This window comes from Oryzias latipes, chromosome 15 (genome assembly GCF_002234675.1).
Source record: "Oryzias latipes chromosome 15, ASM223467v1".
Classification (NCBI taxonomy): Eukaryota; Metazoa; Chordata; class Actinopteri; order Beloniformes; family Adrianichthyidae; genus Oryzias; species Oryzias latipes.
The window spans coordinates 22849896-22867834 of record NC_019873.2 but is presented as its reverse complement, the minus strand read 5'-3'; the positions used below and the strand labels follow the sequence as shown (position 1 = coordinate 22867834).

The window sequence follows — 17939 nt, the reverse complement described above, 5'->3', positions numbered from 1 at the left end:
CTATTAAATACTACCCATTTTTTGGCAGCTAATTTTCCTACCCAGAAGACGACTCGATCACTGAAGCCCCGCCTTTTGCTCCATGTGGGTACCGCCCATTTCATGGTGACAAACTAGAGTCGGCTTTAGCAGCGTGTCTGCAATTCGCCCACAAAAACAAACAACATCCAAACTTTTGCAAAGATGGATGTGCATTTTGTGCATCTAAAAGACAAGCGTTGCAGATCACCGCTAGATCCACAGAGAAAGTGGGTGTTTTTGTTAGCCTTAGGGGCGGTGCTGGCAGCGCGGACTCTTCATGGAAGGGGCTGTTTCTCACTTATTTACGTCACAATGTGAGAACCCACTTGTATTGGGATTTTTGGATTGGGAGGGGCTGGTGCTCAGAGAGCAGGTATTTAGAGGAATACTCAGAAATGCTTGAATGGATCAAAATACCACTTTGGGGTTGTTGTTTTTTGTGAGGAATGAAAATGATAATACACCCAAAAGCTCAAAAAGTTGATTTTTCATGACATGGCCCCTTTAATTTTCTTGACCTTATTTGTATTGTTGAAATGAGCAGATACAGATTAAACTCAGCAAAAGGGAGAACCTTTGTGAAGCAAAAGCTACTTTCCAAACCTTCTGACAAAAAACAAAGAGATAAAAATTGTATTTACTATTGTCTATTCAGATCTTTTGTTGTAGTTGTTATTTTACTTGAGAGATCCCAGTGTTGTAATGAGTCTGCGATTTTTGAACATTTTAAATCTTTAGACTGTGCTGGGGGCAGCATCAACAAAACAGATTTTTGCAGCATACATTTTCCTCAATCATCTGCCTCCATGCTCTTTGCAGGTGCTGCTCTGGAGTATTTCCAGTAGTGAGAACATGTCTGAAACAGACCATCTCGTGTTGTGAAGCGTGTGTGTGAAGGAGCAACTGTGGACACACCAAATGAAGAGAATTCCCTTTGGAGTAAATGTATGAAAACAACTTGTGTCTACTGCAAAGAGGTCTGGTTACAGAGCTGGTTTTGAAGAAAAACACCAAAGCGGAGAGAATGACAGATCAATTACCCAGCTCTTCATCATGTGAAATTGTGGCATAAGCATGTAACAAAAGTGATGTCATTCTTTCAGCTGGACACAAATTGTAAGTTTGTTTCAGGGTATCAAGCATTTTCAAGCTGGTGTGTCTCAGTGGGAGGTTTTCTTTTGTGTCAGCACCACATTCAGAGTTGTTTGCAGATAGGATGAGGCTTGTCACGCATAAAAAGGAAAAATTAGACTTTCAAAGTGTGGTACGCCAGTGTTGTGAAAGGGTGTAAGTTAAAGCAATCCATGTTTCTCCCATTCTTGTTTTTTTTTTTCTTCCTTTGTTTTTTTTTTTTTTTTTTTACATCTGACTAACCAAAAGCTTTTAATGCTTAAACATAACCAAACTTGAGTAAACATGTAATTGAAAACATCCAGAGACCTACATGGTTTGCTGTCAGATCTAGATAAACTCCAAGCAGACTTTGAGGATTCTCTTAACTAAAAGGTTCGCTGTTTTGTTTCTTGTTAATGTACAAAAAAAACTGCTTCCAGGACTTTTAGTCTATGGACATTTTTTTTCTTTTCACTGCCAATTGCAGATGTCATTATTGAGTTCAAAAATACAAACTTGAACACACAAATAAACCACACATTTAAATAATGACATGTTCAATAAATAATTATTTAAAGGAATAAGAAAAAGTCAGAAACTATGAATTGTCTCAGTGGAAATTTACCTTCACAAAACAAACATTTACATTTAAGCAAAAAAGAGCAAAGATTTATGATCCTATCAGTGAAAAAGTACTTCAGGGAGCTGGAGACTCATGTTCACAGGTGAGTCAGACCTGAGCTCCATTGAGAGTGTGTGGAATGTGCTGGAGAACAAAAAAAAAAACAAAATCAGAAAAAGTCCAACTTTCAGATACAGTACAAGGTTTTGACAAAAAGAAACTAACTGAACAAAAAGATGCATAAAATTTTTTTTTTATCATGAATTTCATGAAAAAATTCAATTTCATTGTGGCATTATTTATGTTTTGTGCTTATAAGAGAAATGTTCTTATTTTGTTTCATCAAACTTCATGGATATATAGGTCAGAAAGTGTTTCATGCTTTGCCTGGAACCACTTTTCTGTGTGACTACATGTTAGTGTCACAGCTTATAGACCAACTCAGATGAAAACCGTGCTTTTAACATGTTTTTGTGGTATTTTTTGATGGAGGACAAATAAAGAAAATTAAGATTAAAATTGCAATTCTCTGTTTTTCTTTTTTCAAATTGTTTTAAATTAGGAGCAGACAAAAAACATGCTGTTTGAAAAAGATCTTATCTATGAAATAGAAGATACACTGAGCAGGCCACAAGCTCCATGCTCCGTTCCATTCTGATGCATCCACTTGCAGATAAATAGATCCATGTACGTCTTTGTTTTCCTTGTTTTAGCTGGCATCTTACTCAAAACTGAACAGCTCTATAGCTCCAATGCTGCTCGCCATTTTTGATGCACCCCTAATGTTAGGTTGGGGGTGTGAGGGGCTATAAGCTAGCGGTAGAGAGTGTAAACAAAGGGATCATGGGAAATGAGTGAAGTCTTGCTTCCGCACCAACGGTCCCACCAACAACTAAGAGGCAAATTTCTAATGAATTACTGCCGCTCTGCAGATACTACCATGTTGGCCTGTACAATTAATAGCAAAATTATCGTTATCGCGATATCAAACTGTGTAATATCCATGTCGCAAAAGTTGGCAAAAATCGCAATAAATGGTAAACCTTAAATGTGCTGAAACAATCTCACGGCAACTTTAACTATTTAATGAATTGAATAAATCCCTTTATGCATTTGACCAATCAGACAGAGCAGTTCACATTGTTGAACAATCGGATGGAGCTTTTATGTTAGATGTTGCCCTCCTAATTAGACAATGGTCATTTGGAGAATAATTTAAGGTTTTTTGACTCTTAATTAAATTAAACTTTTGCAGTGAAATGGAAATGTTTTTGTTGTTTTTGCTATTTGTTCATGTATCGCAAGTTATATCGTCATCGCAAAATTGATCACTAATATTGCATATCGCTACTTTTCCTCATGTCGTGCAGCCCCACTATCATGCAGAAACTCCTAGAAAAACAACTTTTTTTTGTACAAAAAACTGCATGCTTTTGGGAATGATTTTAAAATAAATTTAAAAAATGATTGGAGTGGGTTTTTTGTGTATTCTTGATATTGTGCTTTATTAATGCTGTGGGTTTGTGTACTCTTTTTCATTGATTGGACTATGAGTCTGGATTAAATCATTTCTATCTATCAATCAATCAATCAATCTTTAATATTTGACCTTATAAATGCATTTCTAAATTACCGTTCTTATTTGTTATGATGTTATGATGATGAATTTACATTGCACAAAATGGGTCCATAATAATCTTGAGTGTTGCTTCCTTTTACATCCGTCTCCCTGGAAGTCCATTGACTCATTTCTGCCATTATAGTCACTGAAAACCCAAAAGAGAATATAATATTTTTGGAGAATATATTATTTTTGCCAATAGGACAACTGGCTGGTGTAAAAGTGTCAAATTTGGAAGAGGAAAGCAAGATATTGCAGAAAAAATGAAAATGAACAGTTTTATAATCACCAAAAGCCTCTAAAACTGCTTTTTTTCCCCTGATGTGTCAGTGGTAACTGAGAGAATGCATTTAACTGCACATCTAAAGGCAGAAAAAAACATTTGAAAAAATGTTTAAATGTAAAATCCATCAAAGAAACTTGGGAAGAACTACATACCAAAATGAATTGAAGTGCTGGTTTAGGTTTCTTTCTTTTGAACGACAATATGTTTTCATTTTCAAGTGAGTACAAACAAAAAGGTAGAACTAGATGCACAGCTGTGCCAGTTTGTTTTGATGGAAAGATTTTCGAGCCATTCCCAGATGTTCAGTGAATTCCCTCTTCTGCGCCTGCTCCTAAAGCCGCTCCTTTCAGATTTTTCACCTTCAGTGTTCCTGCATGTCATTAAGGGCTAGTACCTTCTGCGAAGAAAAGGAATTCTACTTTAATTCCCACATTTATTGTCTCACAGTTTTTCCACAGAACTGTTCCAATTAGAACCCCAACCTACTGCAGAGACAGAATCCTTTTAGGTCAAAACTAATGAGGTGCATACACAACTAAATCTAGACAATCAAAACAAACACTATTTGGTTCTTAACTTTTTATTGATTTAGCTAAATTCCAACAGAATAGTTTGGAAAAAAACAAACTAACAAAACACCTACTTTTTTCCATCTCTTCAGAGTCTAGAATAACATTTTTCAAGTCTAAGGTAGATCTGGTAGCTCTGCTGTTGCTCAAAGAAGAGCTGAAGAGATGTCAAACAAATCACAATTCAATTCCTCAATAACATTTTTGGTAATGCTCGTTTACATGTCGCTGAAAAGTTTATGAATTATTAGGTTTTTGGACCTTGTCCTATTCGTGCAATTTTAACACAGAACCTTTTGGCAAAGCGCGGAACATCTGCGTGAGTTGTAAGTAAGAAGCTCAGGTATTAAAGACTGATTTACTCCCACAGATGTTGTTTTAAGCCATCAACTGATTATGCACGTTAAACATTCTTGCCACATGACACTGTGTGAATGACATCAGACTATAAAACAAAGAAAGTAGAGAGGCTAAACAATGATGTCAGGCTGCAAAGCATGTGCTTCATCACAAAACAAACCTTTATCACATTTTTTAAATAATATTTGTCAGTTTTATATATCTTACAATAAACACGTAAAAGGCCTGGAATGATTCCAAGATGAATTTTGTTTCAATACTGGATTTGTACTGTTCAATTGTCCGTCTTCTGCTCTCACTTTCATTATTCTTCTATTTTTGATAAAAAGTCTAAATGCATTCCCATACTGTAATATTATGTGTGACGCTGTGTTGCATTGCTGATACATTTCTATTGTTTTTCACAGAAAGAATGGGTGTTTACGCTTTAACTGTAACTTATTTAACTACAGTATGTGGAAATCAGCATAACTTTGAAGTCTACTTTCATATAATGAAAGAGAAATATTTTTAAAAAATATGGCATCTACTAAAGTTATCTGTGTTGAACCCTCATAATCAGTGTTCCCAGATTGGGCGATTTTCCACCCAATTGTATAGATATATAGATCTTTATTTGTCATTGTCAAACGTACAATGAAATTAAAAGTGCTTTCTGGTCAGTGCAACATTCATACCTACTAAAAATAATAAAACATACATAAAAATACATAAAAAGCGCTTCAATATGTGTTAAGATTGTTAAAAACCAGAGAAATCATTATAATAAAAATAATTAATATGAAGAAAGCTCCAAAAATTATCATAATTTATAAGAAAAGATCCAGGTTTAATGTTTCCTGGCCGTGTTCAACATGTTTAGTTGGATAAAAACTATTCTGCAATCTCTGCTTGACCTGTAGCGTTTGCCTAAAGGCAACAGGTCAAACAGGAAGTGTCCAGGGTGTGAATCATCTCTGATGATTTTCTTTGCTCTTTTGAGTAAGCGGGAGCTATGGGGGAGAGGGCAGCCAACAATCTTTTGGGCGATGTTGATGACCCACTGGAGAGGCTTCCTTTGAGCCGCTGTACAGCTGCTGAACCAAGTGCTTATTCTGTGTGTTAATACACTTTCTATGGTGGCATGGTAAAAGGTCAACAGCAGTCTTTGTGTGATGATATTTCTCCTGAGGAACCTGAGGAAATACAGTTTCTGCTGAACTTTTTTCAGCAGCTCACTGGTGTTCGTTCTCCAGGTCAGGCTCTCCTCCATGTGGACTCACAGGAAGCAGAAGTCTGCCGCCTGGATCCACGCAGTCTCCGCTGATGAAGAGTGGCAGTATGCCCGTCTTCTTCTGCCTGTAGTCATTAGGTGGTTATATTGGGCAGCTCTGAATTTGCGGACAAAAATTACTTTGGGCGGGTTGACAAAATTGTGGTTCTAATTCCTCGTTAAAATACTTTTCAACCATAGACGTGCGGTCAGGAGAGGCACATGAGACATACCAAACACGTCATTGTCCTTGCCATCATGAGCAACTACTAATGAAGTAAATGTGTGTCCACTAACCTGTCCATAAATGCAATTTACAAATATCAATTGAAACCTTATTTTCGCTAAAGACTGTATTTTGCATATTTCTTGTTCAGTTAGAGCGAAGGCTGCGAGGTGCAGCACCACATGGTGCGCGGCCTTACAGCAGATCTTGCAATTCTATCTAAACTCAGTTAAATTTGTGCCTTTAGTTTACTCAGCGTTACTCAATGTAATGCTTTATTATTTTCTAATACATAGTTGATATTTGGAATTGCATGTCCTCACTTTCCTTTTAATAGTTAATATATTTCACGTATGTCTAACGTTAATTTAGTGTTCAGATCTGACAGAAAGCTGCACCGAAAAGACATGAAATGAGGAAAACGTCGGTGCCTTTACCAAAAAAGAAACAATAAATCATTTGTTTATGAATGCATTAATGTTTTTTTTTTTGTTTTTTTTTTGGGGGGGGGGATTTTTACTGTTGGTGTTGCAAAATTAGGAAAGGAGTAATCTCAGGTGACATTTGATTTGCTTTTGATTGTTTTGTGTAAAAACATTAAATTCACAATAACAGGTTTTTAAAATCCAGCAGCTCTTTAATACGTTTCAGAGGGACTTCACTTAAATTCACAAAAAGTAGGAAATGCAGGGGGAAAAATCCCCTTTTGATCGTTATAATAAGTTACTAATAAGATTGTTTTTTTTTCCCTGAATGTTAAAGAAAAAATGGAGGGGGGGGGTGTACATAAACTCATGTTTGATCTGCTGTGGTTGTTATTGAAGCTCAATGGGAGTCCACTATTTTATGTTTTGCTCTGACTAGCAGCAAAATTGCAGATATAATATTAAAATATGTTTTTTCAAAATGGAAAGTAATAAATAGAGGATGATTAATTATTGATAATTACATCTAAATAATTAACTTTTTATTTGTTTTACATTACTTTTGGGCTGGAAAACCGTGACTATCTGGCAACACTGAAACAATGTTTCATAAAATTCAATTAAACTTCAGTTTTTATATCTGCAATATTCATTATGTTTTTTATTGTGATGGTAAATTGAATTTGATAAACAGAAATATTGTCAAAAGCTAATGTCAGAACTTCCTCAACTAGTTAAGTTGTATGAGTTTTAAGAATAATATTTTTCTATGTTAAACATATTTCAGTTTTGTAGAAATATTGATTAAAAAAATTATTTTTTAGTGTAGGCCTACTATTGGACCAAATTTGAAAAATTCCTTTGTTTTAAGGCATTAAATTCCATTATATAAGAGCCAAAGAGGCACTGAAATCATGCAGTTTTATTAAACTGAAATACGCAGCAACATCCCATGATGCATTTCTGGCAACAAGGCAAAGCTCTAATAGTATTCAGCTGCAGGATGGAGGACGGAGGTGCAACACCTCTGTACTGGTTTTTGCTTAAGTAACTAAAGCTGTAATTTTTCTGTTGTTGTTATTATTTGTTATTAATACATTTAAATTTTCACTTTCATAAAAAGACACTTTTTTCCGTCTTCTAAAAAAACATTCTCGAGTCCATTCAGAGTATTTTTTTTCAGATGTTACCTATAAGAAAAACATATTATAATTTTTAAGTCCTTTTCTTTTTTGTGGTTTACACATTTAGACATTTCAAAGATGGCAAAACAATTCTTATCTTTCATAAATAACTCATGAAACCACAATGATATTAGCTGAATTAATTCTTCTTTAGGCTTGTTTTAATAGAAGGCTTCAGTTCATGACTTATGTCTTATTTTAAGAGTTACAAAGGCAAAAGGAAAGGCAATAAAAACCGCTGTGGCAGCCTGTGTGCCAAGGTTGCTCTGGCTGTAATAAAGAAATTGCAGGTATCACAGCTTGTAAACACATTTTTAGCAGCTGAGAATTCTTCAAATTTAGCCTGTAGGATTTGCACGCTATAGACTTTTCTGTGATATTCTGAGCTGTTTAATATACATGGACTCGTAAAGCTATTTACCTAGATTTTCAATTAAGTTTGGGTCAGAAAAGCGTGACAGGTTAGTAAAATGTGGTGCAGTAAACGGAATTAAATTAAGGCTACTGAACCGTCAGCAGATGCCATATGTTATTGAGGTGGGAGCCTGACAGAGTTTACATTTGATTAAGCTGAACAGTTTGCATATGTAAAATGTTTTTTTGTCTTTTTTTTAAACACAAAATACATTTCTACCCAGATTTTCAATTTTGGTTAAAATAATATGATGGTTTTGCTAAATGCAGTGCAGTAAACACAACTAAATTAAGAAAACTGCAGAGGTGACAAATATTCTAAGAACGCACAATTTCCTGCTGGCACCGTGTTCTCGTGGTTCAATTCAATTCAGTTTTATTTATATAGCCCCATATTACAACAATATTTGCCTTAATGGGCTTCAGATCAGTAATTGTATAAGAACATGAAATCAGTCATAAAATACAATATTGCTAAACTAAGCTAAACTGGGCATCCCTGCCCTTAGACCCTCCTTCTTGGTAAGGAAAGTGATTTCCTGTGGTCATTTGGTCCAGTTGTTTCACTCCAAGCACGCACTCAGAGCGACGTGGAGCTCAGTCCGATCGGAACTGAACCGTGAAAGAGAACCGCAGGAATCGCACAGAGACCTTAAGGTGCATTTAACCAAGAGGGGTGGGGCCCGAGGCCATGCAGGAACCAATGGGAGGAGGACCACTGTCAAGTAGCCCCACCTCCCAAGATGAACCCCCCCAGATTGAACCCCCCCAATCCCCCTAATGAGTTGTTATGTGAGAAAGGAGGACATTTTCAAGAGTGATCCTTTTTCTTGGTGACCAGAGTCATACTTAAGTCTTAAACGCAGAGACAAGACATTTATCAAATGAATATTTTCTTGTTAATATTGCAGCAAAGTACTAAAAATGACAAAAGTACAACAGTTTATATATGAGGCATACAACACGACTTAAACTTGCATCTAAAGACTTGGGACTTCACTTCAACTTGCAAAAATGACTTGTGAGCATCTAAGCCAAAGGGACCAACCTGATCACCAAAAGCTAATATTGTTATCCAGAGATTCAACATCTCTTTCCCATTTATATATATATAAGTCTATTAATATGTGGCAAAATCATCACCTGCATTTGCTGAATGTAAAACACACCAAACCAACTGGTGTTTGATATTTTTTCTCTCTTTTTCTTCCTTTGTGGCCACGTAACAAAAAAGTTATTGCTATCATGTGAAAAAAGAAAATGAAGATAAAAGTACATGAGAATATAAAGGTGGAGTTCTATTTATTCTTTAACGTGCAATATCAATAGCTTGGGATAAAAAGTCAGATAAGTTAATCAAAAGGAATGATCATTTCCCATTTTCCACAAAAGACAAAGCTAAAGTCCTATACATGCGTGACAGAACACATAGGACACCAATGGGATACGCTTTTCACAGGAAAAAACTAAACGAGTCTTTTGGAAGAAGAACAATTACGGACAAGAATAAGTATGGAGCGAATGAATCTAGATAGAAGAATACAGTCCTGAGTAGACACAAATGACACCGACCATGACCTTGTCTAAATTTGGGGTAATTTTTCAACTTAATTCCCCTGTTGGATTTGAGTGTGCATGTTAACAAATAGTGGCCCCATTACTGATAGCTCTAACAAGACAGGGTCAAAGGCCAGACAGTGGTGAGTGGAAAAGGATGGAAGAAGGCTGTCAAAGGCTGTTTGAACACCACCTGCGTTTATACACACACACATACACACGAGCACGCACTCACACACTCAAACTTGAAGACTGAATCTAATTGTTCCCAGACCATTTTCTAACAAATCTTCAGTACTTGTGTAACAAAGTTTCCTCCTTTCCTCCATCACAGAGATGACTCATTTTGCCAGAAATTCTGAAATATATTAAAAATACAAAAAATAAAAAACTGCTTTATTTTCGCGTTAAATCAATATTTTTATCTGATATTTTTAAATCAGCTTTAATTTGATTTTTAAAGTTCACTTTAGGATATTTAGCATTTTTGAAATTAACTACAGTTTCAGAAACTAACTCAAAAGAAAAAAAAGGGGGGGGGGATATATAAGTGTTAAATTTATCACCTGTAACTCATTTGAGCTTATTTTTCTTCACTATCAAAGAGACAGCTGGTGGGTCGTGCAGTTCAGTCAGGAGAGTAAGTAGTAGCCTTCATGACAGGAAGTAGCATGTTTTATGGGAAACATGGTTTTAATTTTAAAAAACATTAGCAGTAAAGCACATGTGTGAAACTAAGTCTACCTGTCAAAGCCAAGAGACAAAAACACAGACTTTATGCGTGAAGGAAACAGTGTGAAAATACATAAAAGAATATTAAATAAATACATTCAGCTGGGAGCTTTGCCTATTTTAATGAGGTACAAGGTAAAACTACTCAGTTCCCAAATTAAAAGTGTGAAAAGAGATTAAAATGAGACATTTTTTAACAAGGTTTAAGTTACTAATGATGATCATTACAGCTACCAATCAATTTGATTGATGCACGATGTTATATTGAATACAAATTACCTGAACAAAAACCCACCTCTGCAATAATCTAAAATATTTCACCGGAAATAGAAATAAAAGGGGCTGCAAACACTAATGTCACTGATTAGACTGACACTAAAAAAGAAGGACATCATTTCATACATGCATTAAAAAACACGCTAAATTAACTGAAGTAAATGTGTTCAAATTCCCTTTTTATTAATACCTTTGTTCTGACAGTTGATTAAAAAATACACTTAGAACGTGCAGCTAAAGTAGAAAAGAATGCTGCAACATAAAAAGCATCCAAATGCTTCAAACACATAAAATAGTATGAATATATATATATATATATATATATATATATATATATATATATATATATATATATATATATACATATATATATATATATATATATATATATATATATATATATATATATATATATATATATATATATATATATATTAATTAGAGACAGGAAACAGAATTAACTCAGAGACTTTTAATTGACAAAAACAAAATCAAAGCTGAACTAAATACTGAAATAGAAAATTTGAGAAAAACTGAAAGTAAATTCGTCAGCAACTAAATTCATCATTATTTGAAGCCTCTAATACAAGAATGCAGATGAGTGCAAGTAAGAAGTTTAGTCATTTGTTGCCACCCTTATTCATATCATTTAGGTCTGTAAAACTTCTATAAGCAGAAAAATAAATTGCATCATCCAAAATTAACGTACAATGGTTCATGCAATTCATTTTTCACGCCAAGGAGATTTTATGATAGTATTTACATTTCTCATATTACACCTCCGACATGTTGTCTGTTCAAACACTAAAAATGAACATTTCAAAGGTATATTGTGCAATGCTTCTGCTAAATAGTTTCTTTTTTCCCCCCAGACATACGTTTTAGAACTTACTGTCGGAAAACACTGGGAGACAGAATGACAGGCTGGAAGGTGATGGAGCTTTCTAACAGACTTTGCAACTTTTGGAAATTAATGTGCAAAGGTAGAGGACACCTGACACGACCTCTTCCACGAGCCGGTCTAAATTCTTACTGTGTTTGTCTTCCGTGATAAATGCTACCTGGCCGTGTTTTGACTTTTGCACTTGAGACTATTTGAAAATAACCAACTGATGTATGCTGCTTGTATCTCCCTTTATCACTCAGGCGGCCACACACAGGTCACATTGTTTCGGGAAAGCGCACGATCTAACTGAATGAAAAATAACAAGGCGAGCCCACCAGTTCTGCTTGTAATGACCCAAAGCATGACTGATATATTCAACGGAGTTCACTTGGGCTCGATCTGGGTTCTTTGTTTGATGTAATTTATCACTGTCCATTCAAAACATTTGGCCAAATATTTTACATGCCCCTGCATCGACAGTGAACATGGGGTTTTGCGCATTACCCCTGTGTATCTAAACTTTTAACCACTGGAAGAACTTGTAAGTGTGATCCTGGCTTTCACTCAGATATATTAATATATTCTCTATGAATGAGTTGCCAGTTAGTACAGTCAATTCTGCTTCCAAAACCCTATTTTTTTCAAGATGCACAAGTCTTTGTTTTGGATTAAAAAACCTGCTTAAAATCACAACTCCACCACTGAATATTCACGATGCACAGGAATTAAGAAAAGTTGACTCAAAATCCATCCAAAGTTGATCTTATTCCAGTTTAAGTTCCCAGTGTATTCTTTAATCCTGTAATGCTTCATCATTTACATATTGGTCATTTGGTTAGATATCATTTGGAATAAAACTTGGGGAATATTACCACAAAGTATTACCGGTAAATAATTTACTGGCAATCCCATCAGCTTCACAACCCTATCTTTTATTTACGCCTCATTTATTTTCTTCTGCAGCTCTCCAGTTCCCATCCGAGTCGAGCACAATAACAGATATGAAATGCAGCCCACCCAAAATCAGAAACCAAGAGTTCCTTCTGCGGTCAGGCGGCGTTATATGTGATCACGCTGACAGCAAAAATCTTGGCACTCTGTTTACTAGCCGCTGCTGCTTTACCCTTCAATCCGTCCCCACATTCCTGCTCCACAAATTACATTTGTCATTCTGAAGCTGATGGTTTACACTGGCATGCCTTAAAACCTTGCGTGAGTGCAGGCGCATGAATGTGCATGACCCACCGGGTCCAGAAAACATGTCAGGATATGAGTGGGGGCCAAAGAGGCAGTTTGTGAGTGATCTCCTACCTGTTATTGTTATGTTACTGTAGATGTTGGACAGCTGCTCTTTCAGCAGGACGAGCTGCATGGACGCCGCTTTCTCCCTCTGCAGCTCCAACATTATGTCAGGATGGTTGGCAACTTTGCAGCCCTTCTGTTTGTCCAGGGCAATGTCACTGCGCACTATGTCTGCAAGTCAGCAAAAGAAATTCTGATGCTTAATCCATTTGCCTCAGATTCATCACTAAAATACATTTACAGTCATACCTCACATTTAATCTTAAATGTATTTTCAAAGTAAAGCCACATGTTGAAACCATTTGATCCCTTAAAAAACTCTCTACTCCTTCAAAATATATCCATTATTTAAAAGCACAAACAGGTATTTTCAGGTATCACAACTTTGACAATCTGCTTTTTTTGCATCAGTTTAAATAAGGCCTTATCACTGATTTTGTTACCCTCAATTAACTTACGATCATAAGGTGAAATTGTAGACAGGTGTGCTCTCTCGGCAGGTGTTTCTACACAAATGTGAGTAAATTAAGACCAAAATTTCCAAAATCTTGTTATATTAAAAACCGAGATCATGCTCATAGGCGCATCACGTTGCTCAAACATGGACGTATTTGTCAATTAAGAGCAACTGTGATTATTCTTTTGGAATATGCTGCAAAAACAAACACATCACACATATACTGTAATGTGAAAGCGGTGCGTCGCTTTAACCCTCCGGTCGTGTTCGCATTCAGCCCCCTACTTTAGTGTTCCCGGTCAAAATTGACCGGTCTGTTTTAACTGGTCTTAAATTAGCACACAAAAAAAATTTCACCACCAATTTTTTTATTAAACATTCTTTAGTTGAGAACAACATTTAAAAGTAGTGTCTAACGACAATTTGTAGATGTAAACATTAAATAACATCAGTGAAAATACAATTGGGCACTGAAAATGAACTACAAAATGAACATATAATACAAAAAATAAATGGAAAACCAAACACCAAACTCAACAGGGTGTGTGTGGGTATGTGTGTGTGTGTGTTTGTGTGTGTATTCATGCACATGAGTGGCATGTGACACTCAGGTCAGAGTGGGCCTTGCAAACATAAGCATTACATTTGCAGCATGTCAGGCTCGTTTTGATGTCTCTAGGGGCACAGAGGCCACAACGCTTCCTTTTCTGGCAACACTCCAGCTAAAATCAACAGACCTATGTAGGCTTGGAGGTCTACCAGGTCGATTTCTCTCCAGGTGTCCCCAAACACACGCTTCCCCTCCAGATTTGTCATCTCAAGTATAATTCCCTCAATGGACTCTGGTAAATAGAGTTGGAAGCTGGACTTGATGTCATCCACACGAGATGCTGCATAACGCGTTGGTCCTGGTGTCATCTTTATGATGTTTTCCACTCTCGCTCTACCTCCTCGGTCCTGGGGGGATGATGACCAGAGCAAGTGTCCACTTTTGGACTGAAATGTTTCCTCAGGTGCCTGTTCTTCAGGTGCCTTTCCCTCTCCATCTGTTGACTGGTCAGTCTCCTCAGAGTCTGGTTCAAAATCTGTGATGTCTTCCAATTCCGAGACATCCTCCTCTATCTCTGGTTCAATTTCAGTGCCCTCTTCATCATGCCCAAGAACCTGGACCAGAACCTCTTCCACAGAAAAACGCTTCAGTCGTCTACTCATTGTGCTCAGAGTAAAAGGAATGCAAGGCAAACATCGACCTATATATAGTATGGGGTTGTGTAAAAATGATACATTGATTAGTCTGGAAGGTGTGGTTCACGTGTGATAGGTACAGAAGCGTGGGGAAGAAATGGGTTCACATAAAAGACACCTGTCTAGTCTGTGTAAACATATGATACATTGATTAGTCTGGAAGGTGTGGTTCACGTGTGATAGGTACAGAAGCGTGGGGAAGAAATGGGTTCACATAAAAGACACCTGTCTAGTCTGTGTAAACATATGATACATTGATTAGTCTGGAAGGTGTGGTTCACGTGTGATAGGTACAGAAGCGTGGGAAAGAAATGGGTTCAAAAGACACCTGTCTAGTCTGTGTAAACATATGATACATTGTATCATTAGGAAGTTGGTTCACGTGAGAGGATCGGCACATAAGCAGAAAGACATGTGTACCCACAAAAGAAATTGTGTGTGTGTGTGTGTGTGGGTGTGTGTGTGTGTGTGTGTGTGTGTGTGAGAGTGTGTGTGTGTGTGTGTGTGTGTGTGTGAGAGTGTGTGAGTGAGCTGGGGCAGTGTGTATGGGGATGTTTTCTGTATGTTGAATGAATTTACTCTGGATACCCATTCATTTCCTATGACGGTCACTTTTGACCGGGAACACCACAGGTGTAACAAGGTTGATTAAAACACTCAAAATTGAATGAAATAGGTGATCATCACTTTTATATGTTCAAGTACACAGTGTGAAGGATATCATAAGGTCTTGAGGTAATCAGATGTAAAACATAATATTTATGAGTATTATAAGTTGTAAAACGGTCAGATTTGACCCGAACACGACAGGAGGGTTAAACAAGGACCCCAAAGAGGAGACGCCAGATCTTCCTCTGCGCGGCCGGCTGGAGGGACAGGGATCGAAAACCAGACACGTGTCGTGTGCGCTCACCGTCCTCGTAGTTCTTCAGATAATAATCCGGCCCCGGTCCTCGGAACTTGGCGAGGTTCTTCTGGTTGTTGAACTGCAGGAAGTCGGTTCTCTTTCCGCCAAAGCGAAGAAAAGCAGGCGACAGGCCGCGCGCCAAGGTGACGAGCCGCTTCGAGCTGTGGACGCGCGCAGCCGCAAAATAACAATGAGAAAATGTAAAAAAAATAAAATAAAAAAACCATGATGATAAATTAATGACTAATATTGTGATGTAAAATGAATAAATAGAAGTACATGTTTTTGTGTAAATGAGCCCGGATTCTAGTTTTTCAACTTGTTGTATATGTTTAGTTCAAAGTTTTTGCCTTTTACCAATTCTTATTCTTCATCTTATTATTATTGTATTTATAAAAAGTGACAAAACTCAAGATGTTATATGAAATAAAATAAAATTAGGCCCCTGACCTCACAGGGAAAAGAAAGCTCAACCCGCGCAATGGACCAACTTCAAGTCAAGATGCGTAACAAGCACTAATTTATAATTCACAAAGCAACATATTATGCTGTTAAAATTCAGGTGTCAGAAAACAATAAAACACGTTTTTTTTATTTCCTGGTTTTGTTTTGAAAGGGAGGTCTTCTAATAAAAAAAGAAAAGGTCATTACTGAAGAGACTTGAAGTGTAAAACTTTTCCAGGCGATTTATGTCTCGAAAAATCTGAAATTACAGAGAACAAGGTCCGACGCACCCTTTCACAATTTTTCATACAATGTCTACACACAGAAAGAGACGAATCACTCGTGAGCAGTGAAGTGGAATGCGTTTCAACCAAAGAGAATCTAATACATGATGTGTAATTGTTTTTGTCAGTGTTGTGACGTTCCTATAAACACCGAATTAAAGCCATTATGCCATGGTTTGGGGTATGAAAGCGTTGCGTCATGCTCTGGAAGGAGTCTGACACCAGACATCTGTTTAACTTTTTTTGCAGGAGGATATTACACAAAAGCAACCAAAATAACCTTTTTTAAATAAACCAAAAAAGAAGTTTAGAGGGGGTGCTGATAGGCCTACATCCTCTTTAATTCAATCTGAGTTATTATATATATATATATATATATATATATATATATATATATATATATATATATATATATATATATATATATATATATATATATATATATATATATATCATTTTTTCAAGTTTAAATGTGATTGTAACATGGATAAAAACTCAGAATGTATCTTATATTTGTGAAACGGGCTGTGGAGTATGAGTATGTGCCCACACGGTAACAGAACAAGCCTAGTTTTGATAAATAATCTGTTTAAAGCTCCGTTGATAATGTGCACACATACAAGACAAATCAATCCTAAAGGGGTTTTAAGTGAGACTGAAATGCGCTGGAATCTCTGTGTGGCAGCTCATACAACGTGGCTGCATGCGTAATAGTTCGAAAAACTGATAAAACCTTTTTTAAAATATATCTTCATACACATTTATGGTAATAATGACGGCTCTTTGGTACCTCAGAAAGTCCAGCCAACCGTCTTTGATGATCGAAGGGTCCAGCTGTAACGAGAGGAAGTTGTCGTTGAGAACTCTGATCGGACTGCGGGTGTTGACATCCAGAAGAATCAGCGTTCTTCCCAAGAAGCCCGGTCGCTTCCCACCAGCCGCAGGTCTCTGATACGCAGAGGAGGAAGAGTACGAGGAAGAAGGCACAATCTGCAGCAACAGAATGGTCAAAGATGCCATCCACTGGGAGGACAAGGGGGATACGCACTGTGAGGATTTGGGCATCTTCTCGAATTGGAGAGACGTAGGGGGATCGGTATGCGTAATGAGGATGGAGGGGTGGAAGAAAAAATAAAATGCTGCCTCAAAGCTCGATGGCGGTTCTTTACTTCAATCTCATCGATCTGGGTCTGTCTTCCTGTCTAGCTGTCTCACTCTCTCTGCCCCCCCCCCCCCCCCCCCCCCCCGGGGCGGCAAACAAGAGCGCACGCCCCTAGACAGCCTTCCCGGTAGTGGGAACCAGAAACTGGGCGGAGGGGAGGACGGGGGACCTCCCATTTCAAGGTTCTTTGAGGTATGAGGCTGTTTAAAGTAATTTTCCAAGATTACGCAGATAACAATGAATTTATGGGAGAAGTTGATACATTGTCCTTTAATTAGTGTCAGAGTCTTTTCAAGCGGAAATAAGTGTTCAGTCATGTTATGTCATCAACTTAAGATTATCCTGTAAATCCAAACCTGGAACAACTGCTGTTTAGAAATTCCCCGACATTAAAGATTTCAGTGATGTTTTAGCACTTCGCCCTTATAAATATTATGAGGCCAATGGTTTGTAAAGATAACGTTTTAGGATTCATGTGATCAAAATCGGCAAAGACTGAAGCACTGACCTGATTGTATCAAGATACCTCCCCAAATAACCTAAAAGTCACAGCCCTGGGAAAAAATGCGCGTAAAATCCAAATTTACGCACGTA

The 17939-nt window shown here is 37.1% G+C and overlaps 1 protein-coding gene across 1 annotated transcript in view; it reads right to left on the bottom strand.

The window, feature by feature from the left end:
* hpse2 (heparanase 2 (inactive)) overlaps positions 1-17375 on the bottom strand; it is a 64062-nt gene extending 46687 nt beyond the window's left edge. The window contains exons 1-3 of the mRNA XM_004077148.4: positions 16974-17375; positions 15462-15616; positions 12856-13017 (exon numbers count right to left, since the gene is read on the bottom strand). Coding sequence (XP_004077196.1) covers positions 12856-13017; positions 15462-15616; positions 16974-17248 — 592 coding nt within the window. The 5' untranslated portion in view covers positions 17249-17375. The remainder of the gene's footprint in view (positions 1-12855; positions 13018-15461; positions 15617-16973) is intronic.
* Positions 17376-17939: the final 564 nt, after the last annotated feature.